Source organism: Erythrolamprus reginae, chromosome 2, assembly GCF_031021105.1.
Source record: "Erythrolamprus reginae isolate rEryReg1 chromosome 2, rEryReg1.hap1, whole genome shotgun sequence".
Classification (NCBI taxonomy): Eukaryota; Metazoa; Chordata; class Lepidosauria; order Squamata; family Dipsadidae; genus Erythrolamprus; species Erythrolamprus reginae.
The window spans coordinates 19309909-19333098 of record NC_091951.1 but is presented as its reverse complement, the minus strand read 5'-3'; the positions used below and the strand labels follow the sequence as shown (position 1 = coordinate 19333098).

At 40.9% G+C, this 23190-nt stretch overlaps 1 protein-coding gene and 1 non-coding gene across 2 annotated transcripts; one reads left to right on the top strand and one right to left on the bottom strand.

Moving 5' to 3' along the window:
- Positions 1-751: 751 nt before the first annotated feature.
- Positions 752-16066, top strand: LOC139163205 (vomeronasal type-2 receptor 26-like). Its single transcript, XM_070744165.1, has 6 exons — positions 752-980; positions 5729-5856; positions 6413-7207; positions 9357-9569; positions 10632-10758; positions 15162-16066. The coding sequence occupies exons 1-6, from the start codon at positions 752-754 to the stop codon at positions 16064-16066; spliced, it is 2397 nt and encodes a 798-aa protein (XP_070600266.1).
- A 2110-nt stretch (positions 16067-18176) lies between these two features.
- On the bottom strand, positions 18177-18301 carry LOC139163287 (U6atac minor spliceosomal RNA). The gene has a single exon (XR_011558451.1). It is a non-coding gene; the product is annotated as a U6atac minor spliceosomal RNA (small nuclear RNA).
- Positions 18302-23190: the final 4889 nt, after the last annotated feature.

Below are 23190 nucleotides of genomic sequence, written 5' to 3'. Positions count from 1 at the left end.
TTTCAGATCAAAAGAAATAAATGTACAAAGAATATAAGACTAACTTAAGATAAACAGCAAAGTGTAAAATAAATAAATTAATAATTGAAATTGTCATAAAACCGGGGAAAGACAAGATAAAGATAAGATTATATTATCATATAGAACTAGCTGACTTTCTGAATAAGTAAATAAAGAAACAAATGCTTGAAACAAGTTTACCAGTCAGTTCAGTGTACTTAAAAAGAAAGAAAATCACACCTTTCCAATTTTGTAAAATCTTAATTTTTTGTGATCTTTTCCACAGCAAAGAGCTGATTTTAGTGTCATTTTTTGAAAACTCTATACATGTTTTCTGAAACTGTTTTAAAGACCATGAAGTTAATTACCAAGAATCTCTATTGTGGGGAAAATTTGTCTTGTTTTTTAATCAATTGAATAACAACACCTTGAAGGCTGATTACCAGAACACAAGATGACCATTTCAAAAGAATCATGTGATTTATGTGCCGTTAAAGTGCTTGAACTTGTAAAAACTTTTCTTATCGAGAAATTATTAATGAAGGCAGACAAATCCTTTAGGAGATTTTAACATATATACCAGTGTTTTTCAACCAGGGTTCTGGGGAACCCAAGGGTTCCACAAGGGCCAACCAGGGGTTCTGCAACTTAATAAGAAGGTAAGGCAAGGCAAGGCAGATCCCTCCTTCAATTCCACCCGCTTCTGCACCAGGGCAGCCTCTTCCTTCGTCTCATGTCTAGCAGATCAATCATGCTAAGGAGCAGCAGCTGCCAAGCAGGAGGAGGAGTGGCAGCAGTGGTGGTGTTGGTGCTGACAGCAGCAGCAGCGCCCCTCCAGCCCCTTGCTGCAGCAGCGGGGCCAAAGTGCGGGCTGCAGCAGCAGAAGGAGGAGGAGGAAAAGGAGGAGGAGGAAAAGGAGGAGGCAGGAGCAATTGCCTCTCCAGCACCTCCGACACTGAGGTTCCCAATCCAGGGCCGAGGTACACCAGGTGCCTCAAGGTTCACTCCCGCTCCTCCTCACATCTCCTTCCCGTGCCTGTCTACATGCCGCTGTGCTCAGTCAAGCAGCCAACTAGTTATCTCCCTTTTCCCTGCGCAGGCCACTGTAAGAGAGTGCGCCCTACTACTTCCCTCAGGCTCCGGGCCTGAGAGGGAAGGAGGAGTGGAAGGAGTGGATCCCTCCCATGGCCCCTGCAGCCGCCAAAAAATGGGGAGGGAAAGCAGGTGGAATGGACTGAACGGCCTCCGCTTAGTACCTTGGTGAGGCTCGGCACTCCCGTCGAGGGTACATGACGCAGCCTCTCTCTGTCTCTCTCACCCTCTCTCTCCTACTCTGCGGCCACGGACCCCCATGCAGTAGGAGCCAGTGTTCCCTCTAAATTTTTTTGTGTGGGCAGAAAAGTATGGCGTCTGAGCGGCAGTCCCTTCAGGACTGGGCAGCATAGATAGGTTAGATAGATAGATAGATAGATAGATAGATAGATAGATAGATAGATGGATGGATGGATGGATGGATGGATGGATGGATGGATGGATGGATGGATGGATGGATGGATGGATGGATGGATGGATGGATGGATGGGTAGGTAGGTAGGTAGGTAGGTAGAGAGGTAGAGAGGTAGAGAGATAATAGATAGATGATAGATAGATAGATGATAGATAGATAGATAGATAGATGATAGATAGATAGATAGATAGATAGATAGATAGATAGATAGATAGATAGATAGATAGATAGATAGAGGGGGGAAATTCTGGGTATCTCTCCCCCTTTTCTCTCTTATTTGTTTCCCATTTCTCCCTCTTCCTCCCTTTTTCTCTCATTCCTTCCCTCTCTCACTTCTCTCTTTTTCCATCCCTATCTTCCCCCTTCTCTTTCTCTCTGTCTCTCTCTGTGTGTACTCTTGAACCATTTCCAAAAACAGGTGAGGGCTGGTTTTTTTTTAATCTGTTATTATTTGGGTGCTTTTTACCATAAGCTTTAAATCAAGAGTCACTTCTCTTTCTCTTTTGTTTCTCTCTCTTTCCTCTCATTCTCTGCCTCAATCATTTTATCATTTCTCTTTTTTCTTCCCTTTTTGATCTCATTTCTCTCTCTCTCTCTCTTCCTTCCTCTCTTCTCTCTCTTGCTTTCTTTCTGTCTCTCTCTCTCTCTTTCTCTCTCCCCCCTACTTCTCTCTCCTCCCTCTTGCCCCCTCTTTCTCTCTCCCCCTCTTTCTCTCTCCCCCTTTTTCTCTCTCCCCCCTCTTTCCCTCTCCCCCCTCTTCCTACCTGTTTAATGGTGGCTGGGTCCATGCTCTTGATGCAGGCTGCCACCATCTCATACTGGGATTGGGCGGCGGCTGGCAGCCCCCAGTGTGGTGGCAGGGGAAGAGGTGAAGTTCGGCCCATCGCCCCTGGCTCCAATACAGGGATTGGGCAGCGGTGGTGGAAAAGGAGGCGAAGCTCGTTCTTCAGCCACACCAGGGCTGAGACTGGGCACATCACCCATGGCTCCAGGGGGCAGCCCTAGCACGGCAGCGGGAGAGGGGAGAAAAACACTGATATATACATATTTATTTATTTATTTATTTATTCAATTTTTATGCCGCCCTTCTCCTTAGACTCAGGGCGGCTTACAACATGTTAGCAATAGCACTTTTTAACAGAGCCAGCATATTGCCCCACAATCCGGGTCCTCATTTTACCCACCTCGGAAGGATGGAACCTTGAGCCGGTGATGAGATTTGAACTGCTGACCTACAGATCTACAGTCAGCTTCAGTGGCCTGCAGTATAGCACTCTACCTGCTGCACCACTCTGGCTCACTATCTACATATCAGTGGCGTGTTGCTTCTGGTTTGGCCTGGTTCTGCAAGCAGGTAGCAGTGTTGGCAGGAGGCAGCACTCACGTGCCTGGGACGCTTCTGCATATGCGCAGAAGTGTTGCATGAGCACAAACCAGTATCAATGGGGTTTAGAATGTACTACTGATATACATCATACACCTGTAGCTGCAAAAGTGATCACAAAAACTATCCAGGTCTCTTCGCCCAAGAGATGGAAAAGAAAAGAAATTCAAATAATGAGAAGTCATTCAAGGAAAATAATAATAAGTTTCTCTTTTATAAAAGTATATAAACAATAGGCATAAGCTATAATACTCTTTCCTTTTATGAACTAAACCAGGATGTATTCAGTAAAACAAAATAGGATGACTGATTGTTTTATTTATTATTAGAGTTGAAAGGGACCTTGCAGGTCATCTAATGCAACCCCCTGCTCAAGCAGGAAACCCTACACCACTCCAGCCATATGGCAGTCCAATTTCCTTTTTAATGTGTCAAGTGAATGGGCGTTCCACTGGTTGATCGCTCTCACTATCAGAAAGTTCTCCCTTATTTCCAGGTTGAATCTCTCTTTGGTCAGTTTCCATCTGTTGCTCCTGGTCTGGGCCTCTGGATCTTGTCTGCCAGTTCCTTCAGAACCTTGGGCTTTCATCCATCTGGTCCTGGTGGTTTGAATTCATCTAGGGTGGAGAGGTGTTCCCTTACCACTTTCTTCCCTATTTTAACTTCTGCTCCTAATATGTTTTTTGTGATGCTGTGTTTGATAGGTTGGGCTGTTTTGAAGGACAACACCCAATTGCCCAAGTGTCAAACTATCTTCCTTCAGCATCAATTATATACCGTGTTTCCCTGAAAGTAAGACAGTGTCTTACTTTCTTTTTATCCCCAAAAGCCCCACTATGTCTTACTTTCGGGGTATGTCTTATATTGGAAAAAAATTGTCGAATTTTTTTGTTTTAACCATAAAATTAACATTTATTAACAACCTGAACAGTATGGCGTGGGCAGGAGGCGGCACTCATTTGGATCAGACGGAGGCGGCAGACGCGGTGACGTATGGAGGGGGGGCGGCGCGGAAGTGGGCAGGAGGCGGCGCGCAGCTAGATGAGAGGGAGGCGGCAATACCCCCGTGTTTCCCCGAAAGTAAGACTTATGTCTTACTTTCGGGGTACAGCTTATATTAGCCGACCCCCCTGAAACCCCCGATACGTCTTACAATCGGGGGTGTCTTACTATCTGGGAAACAGGGTATGCATGTATTATATATGTATGTATGTATGTATGTATGTATGTATGTATGTATGTATGTTTGTTTGTAAGTATGTATGTATGTATGTATGTATGTATGTATGTATTTATTTATTTATTTATTTCCTAAATTTATTTATTTATTCCAGTTGGAAGGGACCTTGTAGATCATTTAATCCAACTCCCACCCAGGCAGGAGTCCCTATCCCATTTCGGAAAAATGGCAGTCAACTTTCCCTCTGAAAATCCCAGGTGTTGGCGCCCTCCCAACCTCTTGACATGTCCAGAAATCAAGGACCACAGCCACTTCAGACCAGTGCCCCCTAGGGTATATCTATGATATTTCACTATTCTTTTCTCCAGCTTCTCTGCACATGGAGACCCAGAAGTAGTTCAGGATCCCCAGAGGAAATGTTGCTTCTTACAGTAATTATTAAAATCCTGGTCTGTGAGATCTCACCAGATATATCTCCTGTGATTGCCTTTGATGTAAACATCAGGCTGAAGCAACTTGAAAGGGATCTTACATCAGAAAAAGATAAATGTCTCAGGTCACATTCCATGTTGCACAAATATTTGGGTCATTCAGGGACTTTGCTTCTTGAATCTACCTTTCCTTTCTCTCCTTTCCAGGTTAAGTTCTGTTTATCTCCCTCTCAGTCAAGAAATTCACTCTCATTTCCATCTTGTGAGAGTGCTTTGAATTCTTCAAAATCTCTTTTTTTCCCCTTAGAAATAGGAAGAGGATTGATTCAGCCCCATGAATTATGGACCTCCTCCTTCTGTTTCTGCTTCTGCTGATGACCAAGCCAGTCTATGGGAAGCTTAGAATGAAGTGCTTGTTGAGGTTGGAGGAGGAGAAGGGAAAAAAATTACACAGCTATTACAAGCAAGGAGACCACTTCATTAGTATAGTCTCCATTGCCACAATAATATCCGATGTAGCACTGTCTTTCAACACTGCTCCTTATTTTCAGTCTTTCTCGTAAGTCATTCATTGGGATGGAGTTTCATTCCTTCCATTTCCAGTCCTAACACTCTTCTTCTTTTCTTTCAGTTACTCCTATATTGTAGGACCTGTTTGAATTTCTTGAATCATTTGAATTTCCGTGGCTTTTCTCTTATGTCTTCTTTTAAGAGACCCAAATCCAAAGGGGTGCAACCCCCCCCCAAGTCTTATACAATCCTGAGTTAATCACAGCTAGGTTATTCAAAAGTTTCTGGTCGCCTCTGCTGAACCCATTTCCCTATTTTTATAACCATTCATTTATATTCAATGCTTGATTCAAGTAATAATAGAGGATGGCTTGTTTTTAGAATTGCTTTTCTGGGTCACAATGATAAGTCTTTTTTGTTGATTATTCCATTTTAATGATTGAATGATTTTGAATCTTGGCCATTACACAAATTAAAAATTAACACTACTACAAATAATGATATATTTGTGAATGATATATCTTTATCCCACCTTCCCAACCTTCATAAAAATTAAAGAGTGGGTTTTTTTTCCAGTATTCTATTTACTAATCCAGAAAGAATCCTGTGCTTAATTTTTGCGATTCAACAAGTCAATATAAATTCTCAGCTTTTGTACAATCTTACACTTGGCTACAACATCCATGACAACTATTCAAACACCCGTGGCACTTCAGATGCTTTGCTAGACATGCTCTCAACTGGAGAAGCCAATGTTCCCAACTACAGCTGTGGCAAGAAGGACAACCTGATGGCTGTTCTTGATGGAGCTCTTGATGATATCTCAATTCAGATGTCAACATTAGTAGGCACCTACAAAGTCCCACAGGTTGTTTGTGTGTTTCTCTATCTGGTAAAGTGAGAAGGGTGGTGATGGGTGGGCAATAGATTCAATCATACCTTTTCTATGAAATTCATGAGCTAGCTGCTTTTCACCATGGCCATTGTTATGTCTAGGGACTGGGATCCACATTGGGACAGAGCATAAACATTGACTCAAATAAGACTTGAGCAATTGAACACAATGTTAAATATGGAAGATTTAAGTAAATCTCTAAAATGAACTGGTTTGTATTTGCAATACTTTAGAGATAGACGGCCAGGCAAGTATTATTTGACTGTCAATTTTATTAGAAAAGAAAAAGGGCAGTATCTTAGACCTCCATATTGGACAAATATTTATATTCAAATATTTATTTAAATTCATTAATATTTTGCATTTTGTATTCTTTATGTCTTAAGGGTTAAGAACCATAAACTATTTTAATATGTTTGTGAAAACCACACTATATGTGTTAAAAGCTTACATTTGGATTTCATCTGATTTAAATATTATACACTATTCTTTATTGCCTCTTCAGATCAGTTATGGAATTGTTTCAGAGGCTCTGAATGATAAAAGTCAAATTCCCTTTTTCCATCATATGCTCCCTAAAAATGGAATCCAGTATTTAGGAATTGTCCATATCCTCCTCCATTTCAGATGGACTTTGATTGGTCTCTTTTCAACAGATACAGAGGAAGGAGAGAATTTCATGAGAACTTTCACTCCTATCCTTCTCAAAAATGGGATTTGTGTTGTTATCTCACATCAATTCTCAATGGCTAGAGCTATAGAACATCTCAGAAATGCCATTTCTAAGTGGAGAAAAGTCAATGTCTTTGTACACTTCTTAGAAATTTTCTCCCTTGTGGATAGAGTTCAACACATCCATTTAACAATTGAAGGTTTGCCAGGACCCATTGAAGGAAAAGTCTGGATCACTACATCGATTGGGATAATGAAATTGACAAGACATACACTTTACAAATATATCCATAGTGTTTGGGCCTTTCCTTTTCAGGAAAGAAAATGGACAAATGATGATGCCTTTCAACCCAATCTTTTTTGGGATTCCAAATTTGAAGACCAGTCTTTTCACTGTTCTTTTTCAAAACCTGTCTTTTCTGTCAAGGGCCGAAGACGATGTACCCAGATAGCACCACTGGACATGCAAGCAAAAAAGAACGGAATTCAGATAAAAAATGAACGCCGTTTTTTCAGTGTTGTTAAGACTTTGGCCCATGCCTTGAATGTTGCATATTCCTCAATATCCAGGAGGAGAAAAATGGAGGAGAAAGAGAAATTAGGGGCTCCAAGGCTAGAGCCATGGCAGGTATGCGGTCCTGACTAGGATTCATCAAACCTACCACATTTTTGGAGTATAAGATGCACCAGAGTATAAGATGCCCCTTGGTTTTTGGGAAGGAAAATAGGCTGGAAAATCTACCTACCAGGTACTCCTCTGGCTAGCATCCTTAGTCTGATCAGCTGCAGCATATTATTTTATCCCTTAGTGAGGGCTGGAAAACCTTCTTTGGAGGGAGTAGCAATGAAACCAAGCCTTCAAAGGGCTGGGGAAAAACCTTCTTCAGGGTAGTGATGAAAAAATCCTGCAAGCCACAAAGATCGTTAGCACCACATTATGGCTGTGGAAAAATGTTTTTTAAAAGCCCTACATTCAGAATATAAGACACACCCAAATTTTCAGCCTCTTTTGGGGGGGGAAGATACTTCCAAAAATACCGTACTTCCTATTTAGAAAAAAATTTAGTGGCCATATAATAATGATGATGATGATGATGATGATAATAATAATAATAGTAATAATAATAACAACAACAACAACAATAATAATAATAATAATAATAATAATAATAATAATAATAAAAATAATAATAATAATAATCAATATATTAGATTTGTATGCCACCCCTCTCTGAGGACTCGGAACAGCTCACAACAAAATAATACATAGTATAAAAATCCAATGATTCAAAAACAGTTTGAAACCCTTATAAAAAGTAATCATACAACCCAAACAAACCATACATAAATCATAATAGCTAAGGGGTATATTAATTTACCCATGCCTGGCGACATAGGTGGGTTTTCAAAAGTTTATGAATGGCAAGGAGGATGGGGGCAGTCCTAATCTCCGGGGGGAGTTAGTTCCAAAGGGCTGGGGCTGCTACAGAGAAGGTTCTTTTCCTGGGTCCCACCAGATGGCATTGTTTGGTCAACAGGACCCAGAGAAGGCCAACTCTGTGGGAATTAATCGGTCATTGGGATTCATGCGGCAGAAGGCGGTCCCGGAGGTATTCTGGTCCAATGCATGTAGGTCTTTATAGGTCATAACCAACACTTTGAATTGTGACCTGAAACTGTTGACACCCATCCAGATGCTAACAGCCTCCAGGCACCGGTACCTCATTTCCACTGCTTCGCTGACTGGACATGGGGTAGAGATGTACAACTGGATTGCGCCATTGAGACCTCTCTGTGGCACTAGACTCCGGAGAGCTCCTTGGTTTACCAAGGGACTCCGGGTGTTGAAACACCAGAAGAGACATCTGGAGAAGCGGTGGAGGAAAAGTAAATCTGGGTGAGATCATTCAAGGGCATTGGGTGAGGTATCATCAGTATGCTGATGATAACCTCACCCAATGCCCTTGAATGATCTCACCCAGATTTACTTTTCCTCCACCGCTTCTCCAGATGTCTCTTCTGGTGTTTCAACACCCGGAGTCCCTTGGTAAACCAAGGAGCTCTCCGGGGTCTAGTGCCACAGAGAGGTCTCAATGGCGCAATCCAGTCAAGAGCTTCCATCGGACCCTTGTTCCAGGCCATGGCCTGGAAAAAGTAGGGAAACCATTTACACTTACTTGTTCTTCAAATCACCAAGCTGGGCAAGCTGAGGCCAGATTTAGTTCACAGGATTATGTTCCAAAGAGCAGGCACTATGACAACTATATTTGATATTAAACACTGCTTTTATAAAATTATTTAAATTGTATTCATAATCAAAACCTATAATTATGGGTTTGTAATTAGAATGATAGAGTTTTATATTCCTATATTTCAGCTAAACCTGTGAGCATTTAGCCTAACTCCTCCTCATTGCAGGAATCCAATTAAAGCTTTTCAGACTGATGGCTGATGGTTACAAAGCAAGTATTGCTGGCTAATTCAGTGCTCACTTCCAGGAGTTCCATCCTGACCAGCTCAAGATTAACTCAGCCTTCTATCCTTCCAAGATTCTAAAACGAGAAGCCATATTGTTGGAGGCAATATGCTGATTCTATAAACCGCTTAGTGAGACTTATAAGTTACTGTTGTGGTATAAAGTCTAAGTGCTATTTCTATTTAGGGAAATAGTGAAGGGAGGACTGAAAATCTCTTGTACACTGGTTGAGCTTTAAAATTGCTCCTCCTTTTAGGATGTTTCAAGTTACTTTCAAAATTCCTGGGTGTTTCAATTCTAGTTCCATCCTTTTCTGGAGAAGAATGAATTTTGCAATTTTTCCTGGGAGAAAATATACTTGGACCAAAGTGGAAATGTAGCAGCAGATCTGAATATCATAAGTTGGTTGCTTTTCCCCAAGAAAGATCCCATCAAAGAGCAACTGGGGAGTTTTGAAAGACAGAGGCTTATTATCAATCAGGATGCTCTTTTACAGCTAAAGGTGCTTAACAAGGTGATTGAAAATATAGAAATCTTTTCAGTTATCTATGCCTCTGTTTCACCACTGGGATAGGCCTCCTGCTGAAAGGAAGGTGATCCAAGGTGTTCAGTCAAAATGGAACCGCCCCGAGTTTTCGGAGAGGGGCGGCATACAAATCCAAATAATAAATAAATAAATAAATAAATAAACCACAATGACTTGTCCGATATGAGATAATGCCTTAAACTAGAAAATTGAAGGATTGAATGTTGTCTTTGGCCCTCATCCCAAAAGTCCTTTTTGACGATTGAAATAATGAGGGTCAGTTCATAATGAATTGCTACTTAGATTTGCTTTCTGTCTTCTAAGCCATCCTAAAAGCCCTTGAATGCAATTGCTTATCTTGATTGTCATCTACATTGAGTCTTCCATTGAAACAAAGAATTCTCCAAATTTAAGTCATAAATAAATATGGGTCTGTCGTTCCATGTCATCTAATTGTAGTTCTAATTTTGGGAGAGAGTGGAGGGCAGAGGTTTTTGGAGTGCTATGATTCTTGGGGACTCAAAGAGTTGCACAAAAGTAGCGACTAACAACAAAAGTGTAATTCTTCAATAGAAAGGACCTTGTCTTGAAAACCTAAGTGGGTCTCAGAAATATTCCTTTCCCACACAGGGATCAAATTCATGTCCCATGTGCTGCAGCAAAAGAAGCCTGGCATACCCTTTTTAAGTGACATGTTGTCATGATTTCACCTCACTATAATTCTTGAAACTAGGTAGTAAGTCCAATAAATACATGCATACATACGTACGTAGGTATGTACGTACATTCATACATACATACATACATACATACATACATACATACATACATACATACATAGCCTTATTTCACCAGTGTGGCAGCTGTATTGAAAATGTATCTTAACTGGAACAAGTATTTGGAGTATTTTCAAAGGGGAGTAGCTTTGAAATACTTTATGTTGTTCAGAAGAAACCTTTTCATGAACTATTGCTCAGACGTTTCTTTCGTATGCACAGGTTTTTTTAATTTTAATAAACTTAATTAATACAAATTTGTCTTTCTGCTTAGTCTATGCCTCAATCCAAATGTGTGGACAATTGTCACCCTGGATTTGTAAAACAGGGTCGGAAGGAAGAACCAATCTGCTGCTATGATTGTATTGCTTGTCCAGAGGGGACCATCTCAACACAGGAAGGTGAGTGATACCAGAGGAAAAGGCATTGGATTCAACCCGAACTTCAACTAAATCAAAGTGCATGTTAAAAGTCATATGTGAACTTGACTATTTTATTCTTCATTTCTATTTTGAATATATTCAATTTATTCCATAAATAAGGAATAACTAACAAGGAATAAAATCTTGAAGAATCAGTCAATCAGTCAGTCACTCACTCACTTACTCAATCACTCACTCACTCAATATTTATTAAAACCATAGAGCCACATAACAAAAAGATTTATTTGGGAGGACCAGAGTTTTAGGGCTGAATGAACAAGAAAAAACAAAAGACTCAATATTGAAATTTACAGAAAACCCACATACAGTGATCAGTATTTACATTTTGATTCTCACTACCCACTGAAGCACAGAATAGGAATTATTAGAACAGCACCGGGATTAAAGTTTCCCTACAAGCAAAGAGAGAGAAAAAAACCCTAAAACACATCAAGGAGACCTTCAGAACATGTGGCTATCTGAACTGGCCCTTCATCAAATCCAAAAAAGACCCAGCAGGAGCTCCTCCATAACATGTAAGGAAGAGAGCAACAAAGAAAGCAACATTATCAATCCATAGGTTGCAGAAATATCTGAAGAGCTCTGGACGATTTTCAATCAACACAATATATACACACACTTTAAACCAGTGGTGAAATCCATTTTTTTTTTTTACTACTGCTTCTGTGGGCATGGATGGTGGCCATGGCAAGCGGAAAATATTGCAAATTCTCCATTTCCACCCCAATTTTCCAATTTTCCAAGCTACTCAAAATTTCTGCTACCAGTTCTTCAGGACATGTCAGAATCTGCTGGATTTCACCCATGGATTAAATCCAAAAATATACATCTAAACTTTAAATCAAAAACTACACTAAACCAGAAGAGCTAGTAGTGCACCTTAGACCCAGAAGTGGTCATGTTGGAGGCTTCAGGGTTCCCAAGAAGCTTGTCTACTCCAAGGATAAAATACCCAGACACAAATGACCTAGATGATGGAATATAGGGGGAACTAATCAAATTTGCAGAGGATACAAAGGTGGTGGGGGTAGCCAACACCCTAGAAGATAGGCTCAAAATACAGAAGGACATAGATTAACACTGTGGGCCCAAACTAACAAAATGATGTCCAACATCAAGAAAAGTAAAGTCCTTCATCTAGATTTAAAAAAAACCTAGACAGCATACAGACTGGGAGGAGTATCATTTAGCAGCAGTGATTGTGAAAGATTTGTTTGTTTGTTTGTTTATTTATTAGATTTATATGCCACCCCTCTCGGCTCACAACAGCAATAGAACAATTCATAACAAATCTAATAATTTAAAAACATTTTAAAAACCCCATTATTAATCAGACATACATACAAACATACCATACATAAATTGTATAGGCCCGGGTGCATAGCTAGAGGTATAACAAGCAGGAAGAGGGAGATTATGATCCCGCTATATAGAGTGCTGCTGAGACAACATTTGGAATACTGTGTTCAGTTCTGGAGACTTCACCTACAAAAAGATATTGACAAAATTGAACGGGTCCAAAGATAGGCTACAAGAATGGTGGAAGGTCTTAAGTATGAAACGTATCAGGAAAGACTTAATGAACTCAATCTGTATAGTCTGGAGGACAGAAGGAAAAGGGGGAACATGATTGAAACATTTAAATATGTAAAAGGATTAAATAAGGTCCAGGAGGGAAGTGTTTTTAATAGGAAAGTGAACACAAGAACAAGGGAACACAATCTGAAGTTAGTTGGGGGAAAGATCAAAAGCAACATGAGAAAATATTATTTTGCTGAAAGAGTAGTAGATCCTTGGAACTGTGAGTTCCGCCACCTGCTTACTGGATCCGTGTCCCTCCTGGTTGGTCTCGGCCAGCAGGGAGGTGACACGGAGCTGGGCCCAGGAGATTACCAACGCTTCCTTGGGGAGGGGAGTTTTTCCAACACTCTATAAAGAAGCACTCGTGCGCCCCCTCCTCAAGAAGCCTTCCCTGGACCCAGCCGTACTTAATAACTATCGTCCAGTCTCCAACCTTCCCTTTATGGGGAAGGTTGTTGAGAAGGTGGTGGCACTCCAGCTCCAGCGGTCCTTGGAAGAAGCCGATTATCTAGGTCCCCAGCAGTCGGGTTTCAGGCCCGGTTACAGCACGGAAACCGCTTTGGTCGCGTTGATAGATGATCTCTGGCGGGCCCGGGACAGGGGTTTATCCTCTGTCCTGGTGCTCCTCGACCTCTCAGCGGCTTTCGATACCATCGACCATGGTATCCTTCTGCACTGGCTGGAGGGGTTAGTGGTGGGAGGCACTGTTCTTCAGTGGTTCTCATCCTACCTCTCTGGCCGGCCGCAGTCGGTGTTAGTGGGGGGTCAGAGGTCGGCTCCGAGGTCTCTCCCTTGTGGGGTGCCTCAGGGGTCGGTCCTCTCCCCCCTACTATTCAACATCTACATGAAACCGCTGGGTGAGATCATCCAAGGACATGGGGTGAGGTATCATCAATATGCTGATGATACCCAGCTTTACATCTCCACCCCATGCCCAGTCAACGAAGCGGTGGAAGTGATGTGCCGGTGCCTGGAGGCTGTTGGGGCCTGGATGGGTGTCAACAGACTCAAACTCAACCCGGATAAGACTGAGTGGCTGTGGGTTTTGCCTCCCAAGGACAATCCCACATGTCCGTCCATTACCCTGGGGGGGGGATTATTGACCCCCTCAGAGAGGGTCCGCAAACTGGGCGTCCTCCTCGATCCACAGCTCACATTAGAAAACCATCTCTCAGCTGTGGCGAGGGGGGCGTTTGCCCAGGTTCGCCTGGTGCACCAGTTGCGGCCCTATCTGGACCGGGACTCATTGCTCACAGTCACTCATGCCCTCATCACCTCGAGGTTTGACTACTGTAATGCTCTCTACTTGGGGCTACCTTTGAAAAGTGTTCGGAAACTTCAGATCGTGCAAAATGCAGCTGCGAGAGCAGTCATGGGCTTACCTAGGTATGCCCATGTTTCACCATCACTCCGCAGTCTGCATTGGCTGCCGATCAATTTCCAGTCACAATTCAAAGTGTTGGTTATGACCTTTAAAGCCCTTCATGGCATTGGACCAGAATATCTCCAAGACCGCCTCCTGCCGCACGAATCCCAGCGACCAATTAGGTCCCACAGAGTGGGCCTTCTCCGGGTCCCATCAACTAAACAATGTCGGTTGGCAGGCCCCAGGGGAAGAGCCTTCTCTGTGGCGGCACCGGCTCTCTGGAACCAACTCCCCCCGGAGATTAGAACTGCCCCTACTCTCCTTGCCTTCCGTAAACTCCTTAAAACCCACCTTTGCCATCAGGCATGGGGGAATTGAAACATCTCCCCCTGGGCATTTTTAATTTATACATGGTATGCTTGTGTGTGTGTCTGTTAGTTTATGGGGTTTTTTAAATTTCTAAATATTGTAATTAATTGCATTATTTATGATTTGTTTCACTTGTTGTGAGCCGCCCCGAGTCTTCGGAGAGGGGCGACATACAAATCCAAATAATAAATAAAATAAATAAATAAACAGATGGAAGCTCACCAAGGAGAGATTCAACCAGGAAATAAGGAAGAACTTCCTGATGGTCAGAGCAATGAACTAGTGGAATGGCTTGCCAGCGGAGGTTGTGAAAGGCCCAAATCTGGACATTTTAAAGAGGAGATTGGATTGCTATCTGGCTAGGGAGGTGTAGGATTTCCTGCTTGAGCAGAGAGTTGGACTTGATAAAAAAACAAGTAAATAAATAAATAAATTGAGCAATGTGGTATATATGCAGTACAATGCAGTGAGACATGTGCAGACCTGTACTTTGTAGGAAAAAAACAATCATTTCACAAATGCATGGCACAACATAGAAGAACAAACCTATCGGGACAAGATTCAGCAATCCATCTGCATTTGGACAATAAAGGCCACTCTTTTAAAGACAGTATAGTCAGACCTACAGTACATGCATACAATATACAGGTATGTAGGTCTGTTCCCTAAAACAATGCCACGGTGTGGAACCTCAAAGGACTGCCTTTTTTCTTTCATCTCCTGCCCTATTGAACACCCTGCCCATTGAAACCCAACAGCCCTCCCCCAATCATCTGGAGGTTGTTCTTCCAGGCATTGTGATAAATTGATTTCAACAAAGTAGTCATATGTATTGTGTCTTTTTAAAAATTTAACTGTAATCTGTCTACTGGTTAAAGATGGGCAACCAGAAAAATATATATATCTTTTTATATCTATATCTATACTTCAGTTTACAAATTACTATGGTTTTCTTGTCTTTCACTATCAGCTGTCATCTAAAGAAAGTCTTTCTTGAATGTGAAAGGAGAGACTATAAAAATAATATTACTTACTGTTTTCTCAGATACTGAAAAATGCACCAAGTGCCCAGATGATAAATATCCAACTGATGACAGAATCCAATGTATTCCCAAAAGAATAACCTTCCTGTCCTATAAAGAACATCTGGGCATCATCCTGGTCTCCTTTGCTGTATTCTTGTTTCTAACAACAGGTCTTGTTTTAGTGATATTCCTTAAATACCTAGAAACCCCTATTGTCAAAGCTAACAACCGTGACCTGTCTTACATCCTCCTGGTTTCCCTCTTGCTCTGCTTCCTGTCCTCCTTTTTCTTCATTGGCCAACCAAGGAAAGTCACCTGCCTTCTCCGACAAACAATGTTCAGCATCATCTTTTCAGTAGCTGTGTCTTGTGTGTTAGCCAAAACAATCATGGTAGTGCTGGCCTTCCTGGCCACAAAACCAGGGGACAGAGTGAGGAGATGGTTAGGGAAGAGCTTGGCCAACTCCATCATCCTTTCTGGTTCTGCTGGAAAAATTGTAATTTGTGCAATCTGGCTGGGAGTTTCTCCTCCATTTCCTGACTCTGACATGCATTCCCAGCCTGGAGAGATCATTCTTCAGTGCAATGAAGGCTCTGTTACCATGTTTTATGTTGTTCTGAGCTACATGGGTTTCCTTGCTGCCATTTGCTTCACAGTGGCTTTCCTGGCCAGGAACCTGCCTGGGGAATTCAATGAAGCCAAACTGATCACCTTCAGCATGCTGGTCTTCTGCAGCGTCTGGATCTCCTTCCTGCCCACCTACTTGAGCATCAAAGGGAAATACATGGTGGCTGTGCAGGTTTTCTCCATCTTGGCTTCTGGTGGTGGCCTGCTGGGCTGCATTTTCTTCCCCAAGTGCTACATTATCATCCTGAGACCAGATCTAAATACTAAGGGACATTTAATGATAAAAGTCAGTATCTGATCATGAAATAGTTTCTCAGACTCATAACATTATTTACTTATTGCAGTTATTATTGAGTTTGCCTGCTTGTTTTGACAAGGTTACCGTATTTTTCGGAGTACAAGGTGCATCAGAGGATAAGATGCACCTTGGTTTTGGGGGAGGAAATCAAGGGGGGAAATTCCACCTCATCCTACCAGCATCCTTCGCCTGTTCAGCTTCAGCATATTAGTTCGGTGGTTGTCAGTGTGTGCCAATGCGTGCTTGCTTTGCTCAGGCTTGGCTCCTTGTAGTTGCTAATCAGCTTCAAAAGCACAGCTGACCTTGTGTGGGGGGAAAAGATAACCATCAAAGTGTAAAATAAATAAATAAATTAATACAGTGATACCTTGTCTTACAAACTTAATTGGTTCTGGGATGAGGTTCTTAAGGTGAAAAGTTTGTAAGACGAAACAATATTTCCCATAGGAATCAATGGAAAAGCGATTAATGTGTGCAAGCCCAAAATTCACCCCTTTAGCCAGCCGAAGCACCCATTTTTCCCAGCGAAGGGAGCATCAGTGAAATCGCAGCATCGCAAAAACACCAAAGTCCTCGAAACCCCACCTCCAGACCTCTGTGTTTTTGTGATGCTGTGATTTCACTGAGGCTCCCCTCACTGGAAAACCCCACCTCTGGACTTCCGTTGCCAGCGAAGCGCCCGTTTTTGCACTGCTGGGATTCCCCTGCTGGGATTTCCCTGCAGCATCACAAAAACACAGAAGTCCAGAGGTGGGGTTTCCCATGGAGGGGAGCCTCAGAGGAATCCCAGCAGCACAAAAACAGGTGCTTTGCTGGCAACAGAAGTCCGGAGGTGGGGCATCCCAGTGATGGCAGTGCGTTTGTAAGGTGAAAATAGTTTGTAAGAAGAGGCAAAAAAAATCTTAAATCCCGGGTTTGTATCTCGAAAAGTTTGTATGATTAGGCGTTTGTAAGATGAGGTATCACTGTATTTGAAATTGTCATGAAACTAGGGAAAGACAATATAAGAAATGATATTTCGCCATCATCCACTGGGTATGAAAGAACTGTTATCAAATGGTAGTGAGACCAGGCTGCTGAAAAGCATTTCAAATATGGAATTTTTAATCCCCATATCATTTCTATGTCCACCACATTATGGTTCAATTCTATGTCTCGTTCTAACCAATGCTCATAACCTAGTGGCTTGTTTGGCCTACCCCAATATTTAACTGGCATGCAGGAGCCTTATTTCTCCAAATTTGTGTACTCTAAAAACTGCCTTAAGGGGATGCTCCCATTGCCCTGTGGAATTGGTGGGGCGGGCAGAGGGGGGGGGAGTTTGCCCCCCGCTGTAATATCACAACCCATGTGTTGTGACCCCCAGTAAATCAGTTTAATTTCAAATTAATTCATTTTAAGCTCACTCAATTCAAATATAGTAACTTAATAAATTAAACCATTCTGATAATTCATTAAGCACAATCCATTCCCATATACTGCCTTAATAACCTAAATCATTTTCCAAATCACTTTATGTTCAACCAGTTCGCATACAATCGTTTCAATAACTTAGCTCATTTAATTCATTCCTCTTAGGATCAATTCATTCAAGTATACTAGCTTAAATTAAATTAGATCATTTGAATTCATTCATTTTAAGTTCGATCAATTCAAGTCTCTTGACTTAAATCCATTAATTCATTTTAATAATTCAATTCAAGTTCAATCAATTTCACTATACTGACATAATAAATAAATCTTTTTACCAATCAATTTATGCTAAACCCCTTCAAGTATACAGTTTAAATAAATTAAATCATTTTAACATTTATTTTTAGCAATAATTTTATGGCCTACTTATTATGACTGACCATCTAAAATAGCACCAAATAGATGATAGTTTATTCCATACTTCATCAAATAATCTCCCTGATGAAGTAAATAGACTGAAGGGAAATCATGACTTGCCCAGAATTGCCCCAATGAGATGGGCAATACATCAAATGTAAGGTAATATAAACAAACAAAGAATGTTTGTTTTAGATGATTCTTTTTTCTTTTCTTTTTTTTTTCCCCTTTTGGGTGTGGATAAAGATAGGATAAAGATAACAGCATTGCTGATAACAATGATGGACACTGGTTAGATGCCAGGAAGTAAGTGGCAGAGCCTTAACCGTACGCGTGTTGTAAAGACCACAAGGGCCTCTTCCATCCCTACCAAGGGGAGCGCCAATCTCTCCTTTCACTCAACACCATGGCCACTACCTGTCCACTGAACCGGAATGAACTGGAAGCCACCCACCACTCGCGCGGAACAGCGTCCACTTGAGACGCATCAAGTGAAGGGAGGGGGGGAGGGGGCGGCATGCTCGATTCAGGCCTTGCCCCCCCCCGCACAAAAGCAAAGCCAGGCGCGACGTGCCACGCCGGGGACGGTGTGTGTGCGAGAGGCTCGCCATGAGGCACACCCCCCGGCGTCGCCCTGTGTGCGGCCCGCCCGAAAACCTCCGAACTTGACAAACCACGTGGGAGAAGCCTCCTTGCTGCTGCCGCTCCCTCCCTAGCGCTCATCCTGGCCGCCCGGCACCGGAAAGCTCCGAGACCGTCCTCAGCCGGGCCGTCAGACACCAGGATCCAAGCCGGCGAAGTCCCTGCGCGCCCCGCCGCCACTTACACAGGGGGGGGAGCCGTCGGCCCCCGCAAGCCGTCCGGCCACCTTCCCCCTCTCCCCCAGCAAAGCAAACCTGAGCTGCCCCTGGCGATCGTTAGCGATCCCAGGGGCTCCGAAAAGTCACCGTCTTCAGCTTCTTCCTAGCTGCATCGCGAAGAAAAGGCTCGCTGGTCCGTTTTGCAGCGAGCTCGTCGGCAAGGGAAGCCAGGGGAGGGCAAGCAAGCCCTGATAAAGGGCACATGCCCCGCCCCTCGGCTTTCCTAGAATGCCCGAGCGGCCACTGATTGCTCAGGGGCGTTCCCACGCTATCGCGGGGAACGCCCCCCAGCTGATGGGGGAGCCGAGTTGGTTCCCGCCATCGGCAATTTTCGTCCAGGCGATATTTCGCCTGGCCTTTCATTTTTATTATGATATAGGACAGAACAGATTGACTGAATAAGCAAATAAACAGACAAATGCTTGAAACAAGTTTACTGGTCAGTGGATGGGATCCTCTTCAGTTCATTTAAAAGGAAAGAAAATCAATTTTTTCCAACTTTGTGAAATCTTTATTTTTTAATCTTTTGTAATAAACAATAAAGAGGTGATTTTAGAGTTGCTTCTGGAAAACTTTATAAATGCTTTGTGAAAGTGATTTAATGAGTATGAAGTTAATTACAAAGAATCTCTGGTGTGGGAAAAACATGTCTTGTTTGCTAATCAGTTGAAAAACAAAACCTTGAAAACTAATTAATGGAACACGAGATGACTACTTTAAAGGAAACATGTGATCTATGGGCCAGTGAAGTGCTTGAGCTTTTAAACACTTTACTTCAACCAGAAATTAAAAGTGAAGGCAAACCAATCCTTTAGGAGACTGCATCATTAGTGTGATCATCAGTGCAATAATAATATTGTATGTAACATTGATTTTCAAGATGGCTCCTTCTATTAAGTATCAATTAATAATAATAATAAATATTATTATTTAAGAGACAATAAATATTCTGGAAATTAAACTATGGCGGTTAATTTGGGAATTAATTGGTGGTAGACCCAGGAGACAAGTGAAGGGTAAGGAGTTATATAGACAGAAAAGATAGAAGTATAAGGTTTATAGGAAAGGCACCATTAAATTAAAAATGTATGGCATATATCATCAATCTGGTAAATATGAGATGAAATAGGATAAGAAGCACTCAGGGAGCACAAAGAGAGAGAAAGAGGAGATAGAAAGGTGAAAGGGGAAACTTACAAATTTGGATAAACTAATACTAGGATGAGAAAAAAAATTCATAAGAAGAATATATAGTTTCCTGATAGAATACAAAATGGAAATAGAAATAGACAAAAGAAATATGATTAGCTGGGCAAAAACATTGGACACAGTATATACCTCGATTAATGAAAGACGATTTGGACAAAAAATTACAAATTACCGTAACTAAATCCACCACATATAAAGAGAATTTTCTAAAAATGTTTTATTGTTAGCATATATCACCATCAAGACTAGCAAAAATTTACCCCAAATTAAGACCTGACTGCTGGAGATGCAGAAACAAAAATGGAACCTTTCTTCACATGTGGTGGACCTGCCCTGAAATTAAGAGAATTTGGAATAAAATTGAACTATGGATTTATGAAATAACTAAAGTAAGACTCAAGTTAAAATCGGAGACCTTTCTTCTAGGTATAATAGATTTAAGAATAAAAAAAATATTATTATTTGATTCAACACATAATCACAGCAACTAGAATAGGTATCGCACAAAACTGGAAGAATGAAGATACACCAACGGAGAGAGATATAATTAGAAAAATACTTGATTGTGCAGTGAAATTAACACAATAACTTAAAAGTAATGACCAATCTTGCTATTACAACACTTGGGAGGAATTTTACATTTGGGTTGATGATAGGAGGATAGGATGTATATTAAGGTGTTAAACTTTAGAACTTCAAAACAAAGTTAAAATTAGATCTAGAATAGATTATGATGTTAAGTATCACATTATCGTTGACGGTTATCTTTTTTACATTTAAAAATGGAAAACAACCGCTGTTGTTATAGGCCGTGAAAACATACAAGGAATGAACTGTCCTGAGCTACAGTTTGGGAGGGGGAGGGTTAGGGTTATGTGATGTGATGTGTCATCTTGTATTATAAGACATAAATGCATTTGAAGATGTAAATTCCTGATGTCTTTTTTAATGTGTATATATTCAATAAAATTTATTTTTTTTAAAAAGAAAGGTGAAAGAGGGGAAGAAGAAGTGGAGGGAAGTAGGAGGGGAGAGTGTAGGAATAATAAGGTAGATGGGGGAGAAGGAGATAGAAGGAGGCGAGTGTAATGGAATGAATGAAAACAGTCTGATGAACAGGATAAAAATAGGTGTGAAACAGGATATTGACTTTTGATTGAATAAAACATACAAATATGTATCTAATTGACATTTGAAGGTATATGTGTTGACATAAAAATGGAAATTGTGGAGAAAAAATATTTAAAAAATTAAAAAGACAAGTGGGGGTCTTCTCCCAAGTAATCTGGTAGATCTCTTTTGCTGTTATCTGTTCTCTGCCCTGTGTGCTCTTGGGTTTAGCAGAGAAAGCAGTTCCTCCTCCTTTTCCTTAATCATCTGCAAGCTTTCACCAGCTGAAGCGTCCTCTAAAACTCTTTTGGCCAGCTGTTTAGAGCCATTAATTAACCAGTTCCTGACATGGCAGGAATGAGCTCATCCTCCCTTGAGCTGACCTCTAAGGAAGAATCTGGGGAGTTGTCTAAGGGAGACATCACACAGCCAGCTGTCTGTATAATAATGACATTTTAAAGTATAAAGGTACTTGGTGTCTTACATGAATACTGAAGGGTGAGTGTAAAGGGGAAAAAAACATATTTGTTTTTTTGTTTGTTTGTAAAATTTATATGCCACTCAATTCCACTTGGACGTCAATTTCTATCCACCCCTTAACCTATTCCATATTTACCCAAAGATAGAGTGGATAATTATCAATTTCCAGTCCCTTTGTCTCAAATACCATTCCAAAATTGATATTTCTAGGGGAAATGAGATTTTACTTTTGCATGACCAATTTTAAAATCACATTCAATTTGGGATTAGTATATGGAGATCTAATAGAAAAGGAAATTACAAACAGATCCTATTGTTAACATTAGGCAGGGTCAGTTGCCTTGTACTCAGTGCAAGCAGGCGAAGAGGAGGAGATGCTGGATCTGGGAGGGGTGGAACCAGTTGGGCGGGGAGGGGCAGGGCAGGGCAAGAAGTGGTGCAATCAGCCAGATTTCCAAACTGGGCAAAAAGTTAACAAACGGTTTGGTCAAACCAGTGTGAACCAGATTAATACCATCTCTGATTAATATATGAAGATCTATTATTTATTTATTTATTTATTTATTTATTTATTTATTTATTTTATTTGTCAAACATGTATAGGATAGTAGCAGTTTGTTTTATTTTTTAGTTTTTTAAAAAAAATATTTATTTGACAAACAATTATAGGATGGTAATTTATACAAATAAACATTAGATAGCTAATGATAAAAACATTAGGACAGGGATGGTAGGCACCATGGTGTGCTTATGCATACCCCTTACAAACCTCTTAGAAAGGGGGAGAGGTCAAATGTAGATAATCTAATTTTAAAGGGTTGGAGGTTCGGAGTAGAAACCACAAAGCCAGGTAGAGCATTCCAGGCGTTGATTGCTGAAGTCCTATTTTTTGCAGTCTAGTTTGGAGTGGTTGACATTTAGTTTAAATCTATTATATGCTCGTGTGTTGGAGAATCTAATGGAAAAGTAAATCAAAAACAGGTCCTAGTCTTAACATTGGGCAGGTTTTTTTATTTTTTTATTTTTTATTAAATTTTATTTACATAAATAAATACATAAGGCAATACCAAAGGCAAGACAATTACATAAAATTAAAAACATAATAGAAAGTAGGTGAGTGCACAACAGGTCTGTATATTAATATAAACTATGTACATTCTCTATCGCCAATTTATAGATACCTTAATTATCTAAATTGCTGATAGAATAACAAAAAATAGAAAAAGATGTAAGAGAAAAAAGATGAGTAATAGACTTAATCATTTACTCATAATTTTATCTTCTATATAGATTAGACTTTCACCAGATAGGTTTCTTTTGCATAGTTAGAAATTTACTGTTTGTCGGGTTTAATCTTTTACCAAGCCAGTGATAAAATAGGTTCCAGTAATTATAAAATTAAGATTCCTAATTGCCTCTTAGTTCGAATGTCAGTTTAGCCATTTCTGCGCATTGTGAAATTTTCTCCAGTATTAGTTCTTCCTGTGGTATTTTTTAACATTAGGCAGGGTTCAAGGTTACAGATTTCTCCCTTAGCATCAGGAGACAAGGAGCACTGGAATTAATTGTGACCATTCTAAGATGGTGCCAAACTCTATAGTTCTGGGTGACCTTGCCCAGAAGTTTACGGAGACA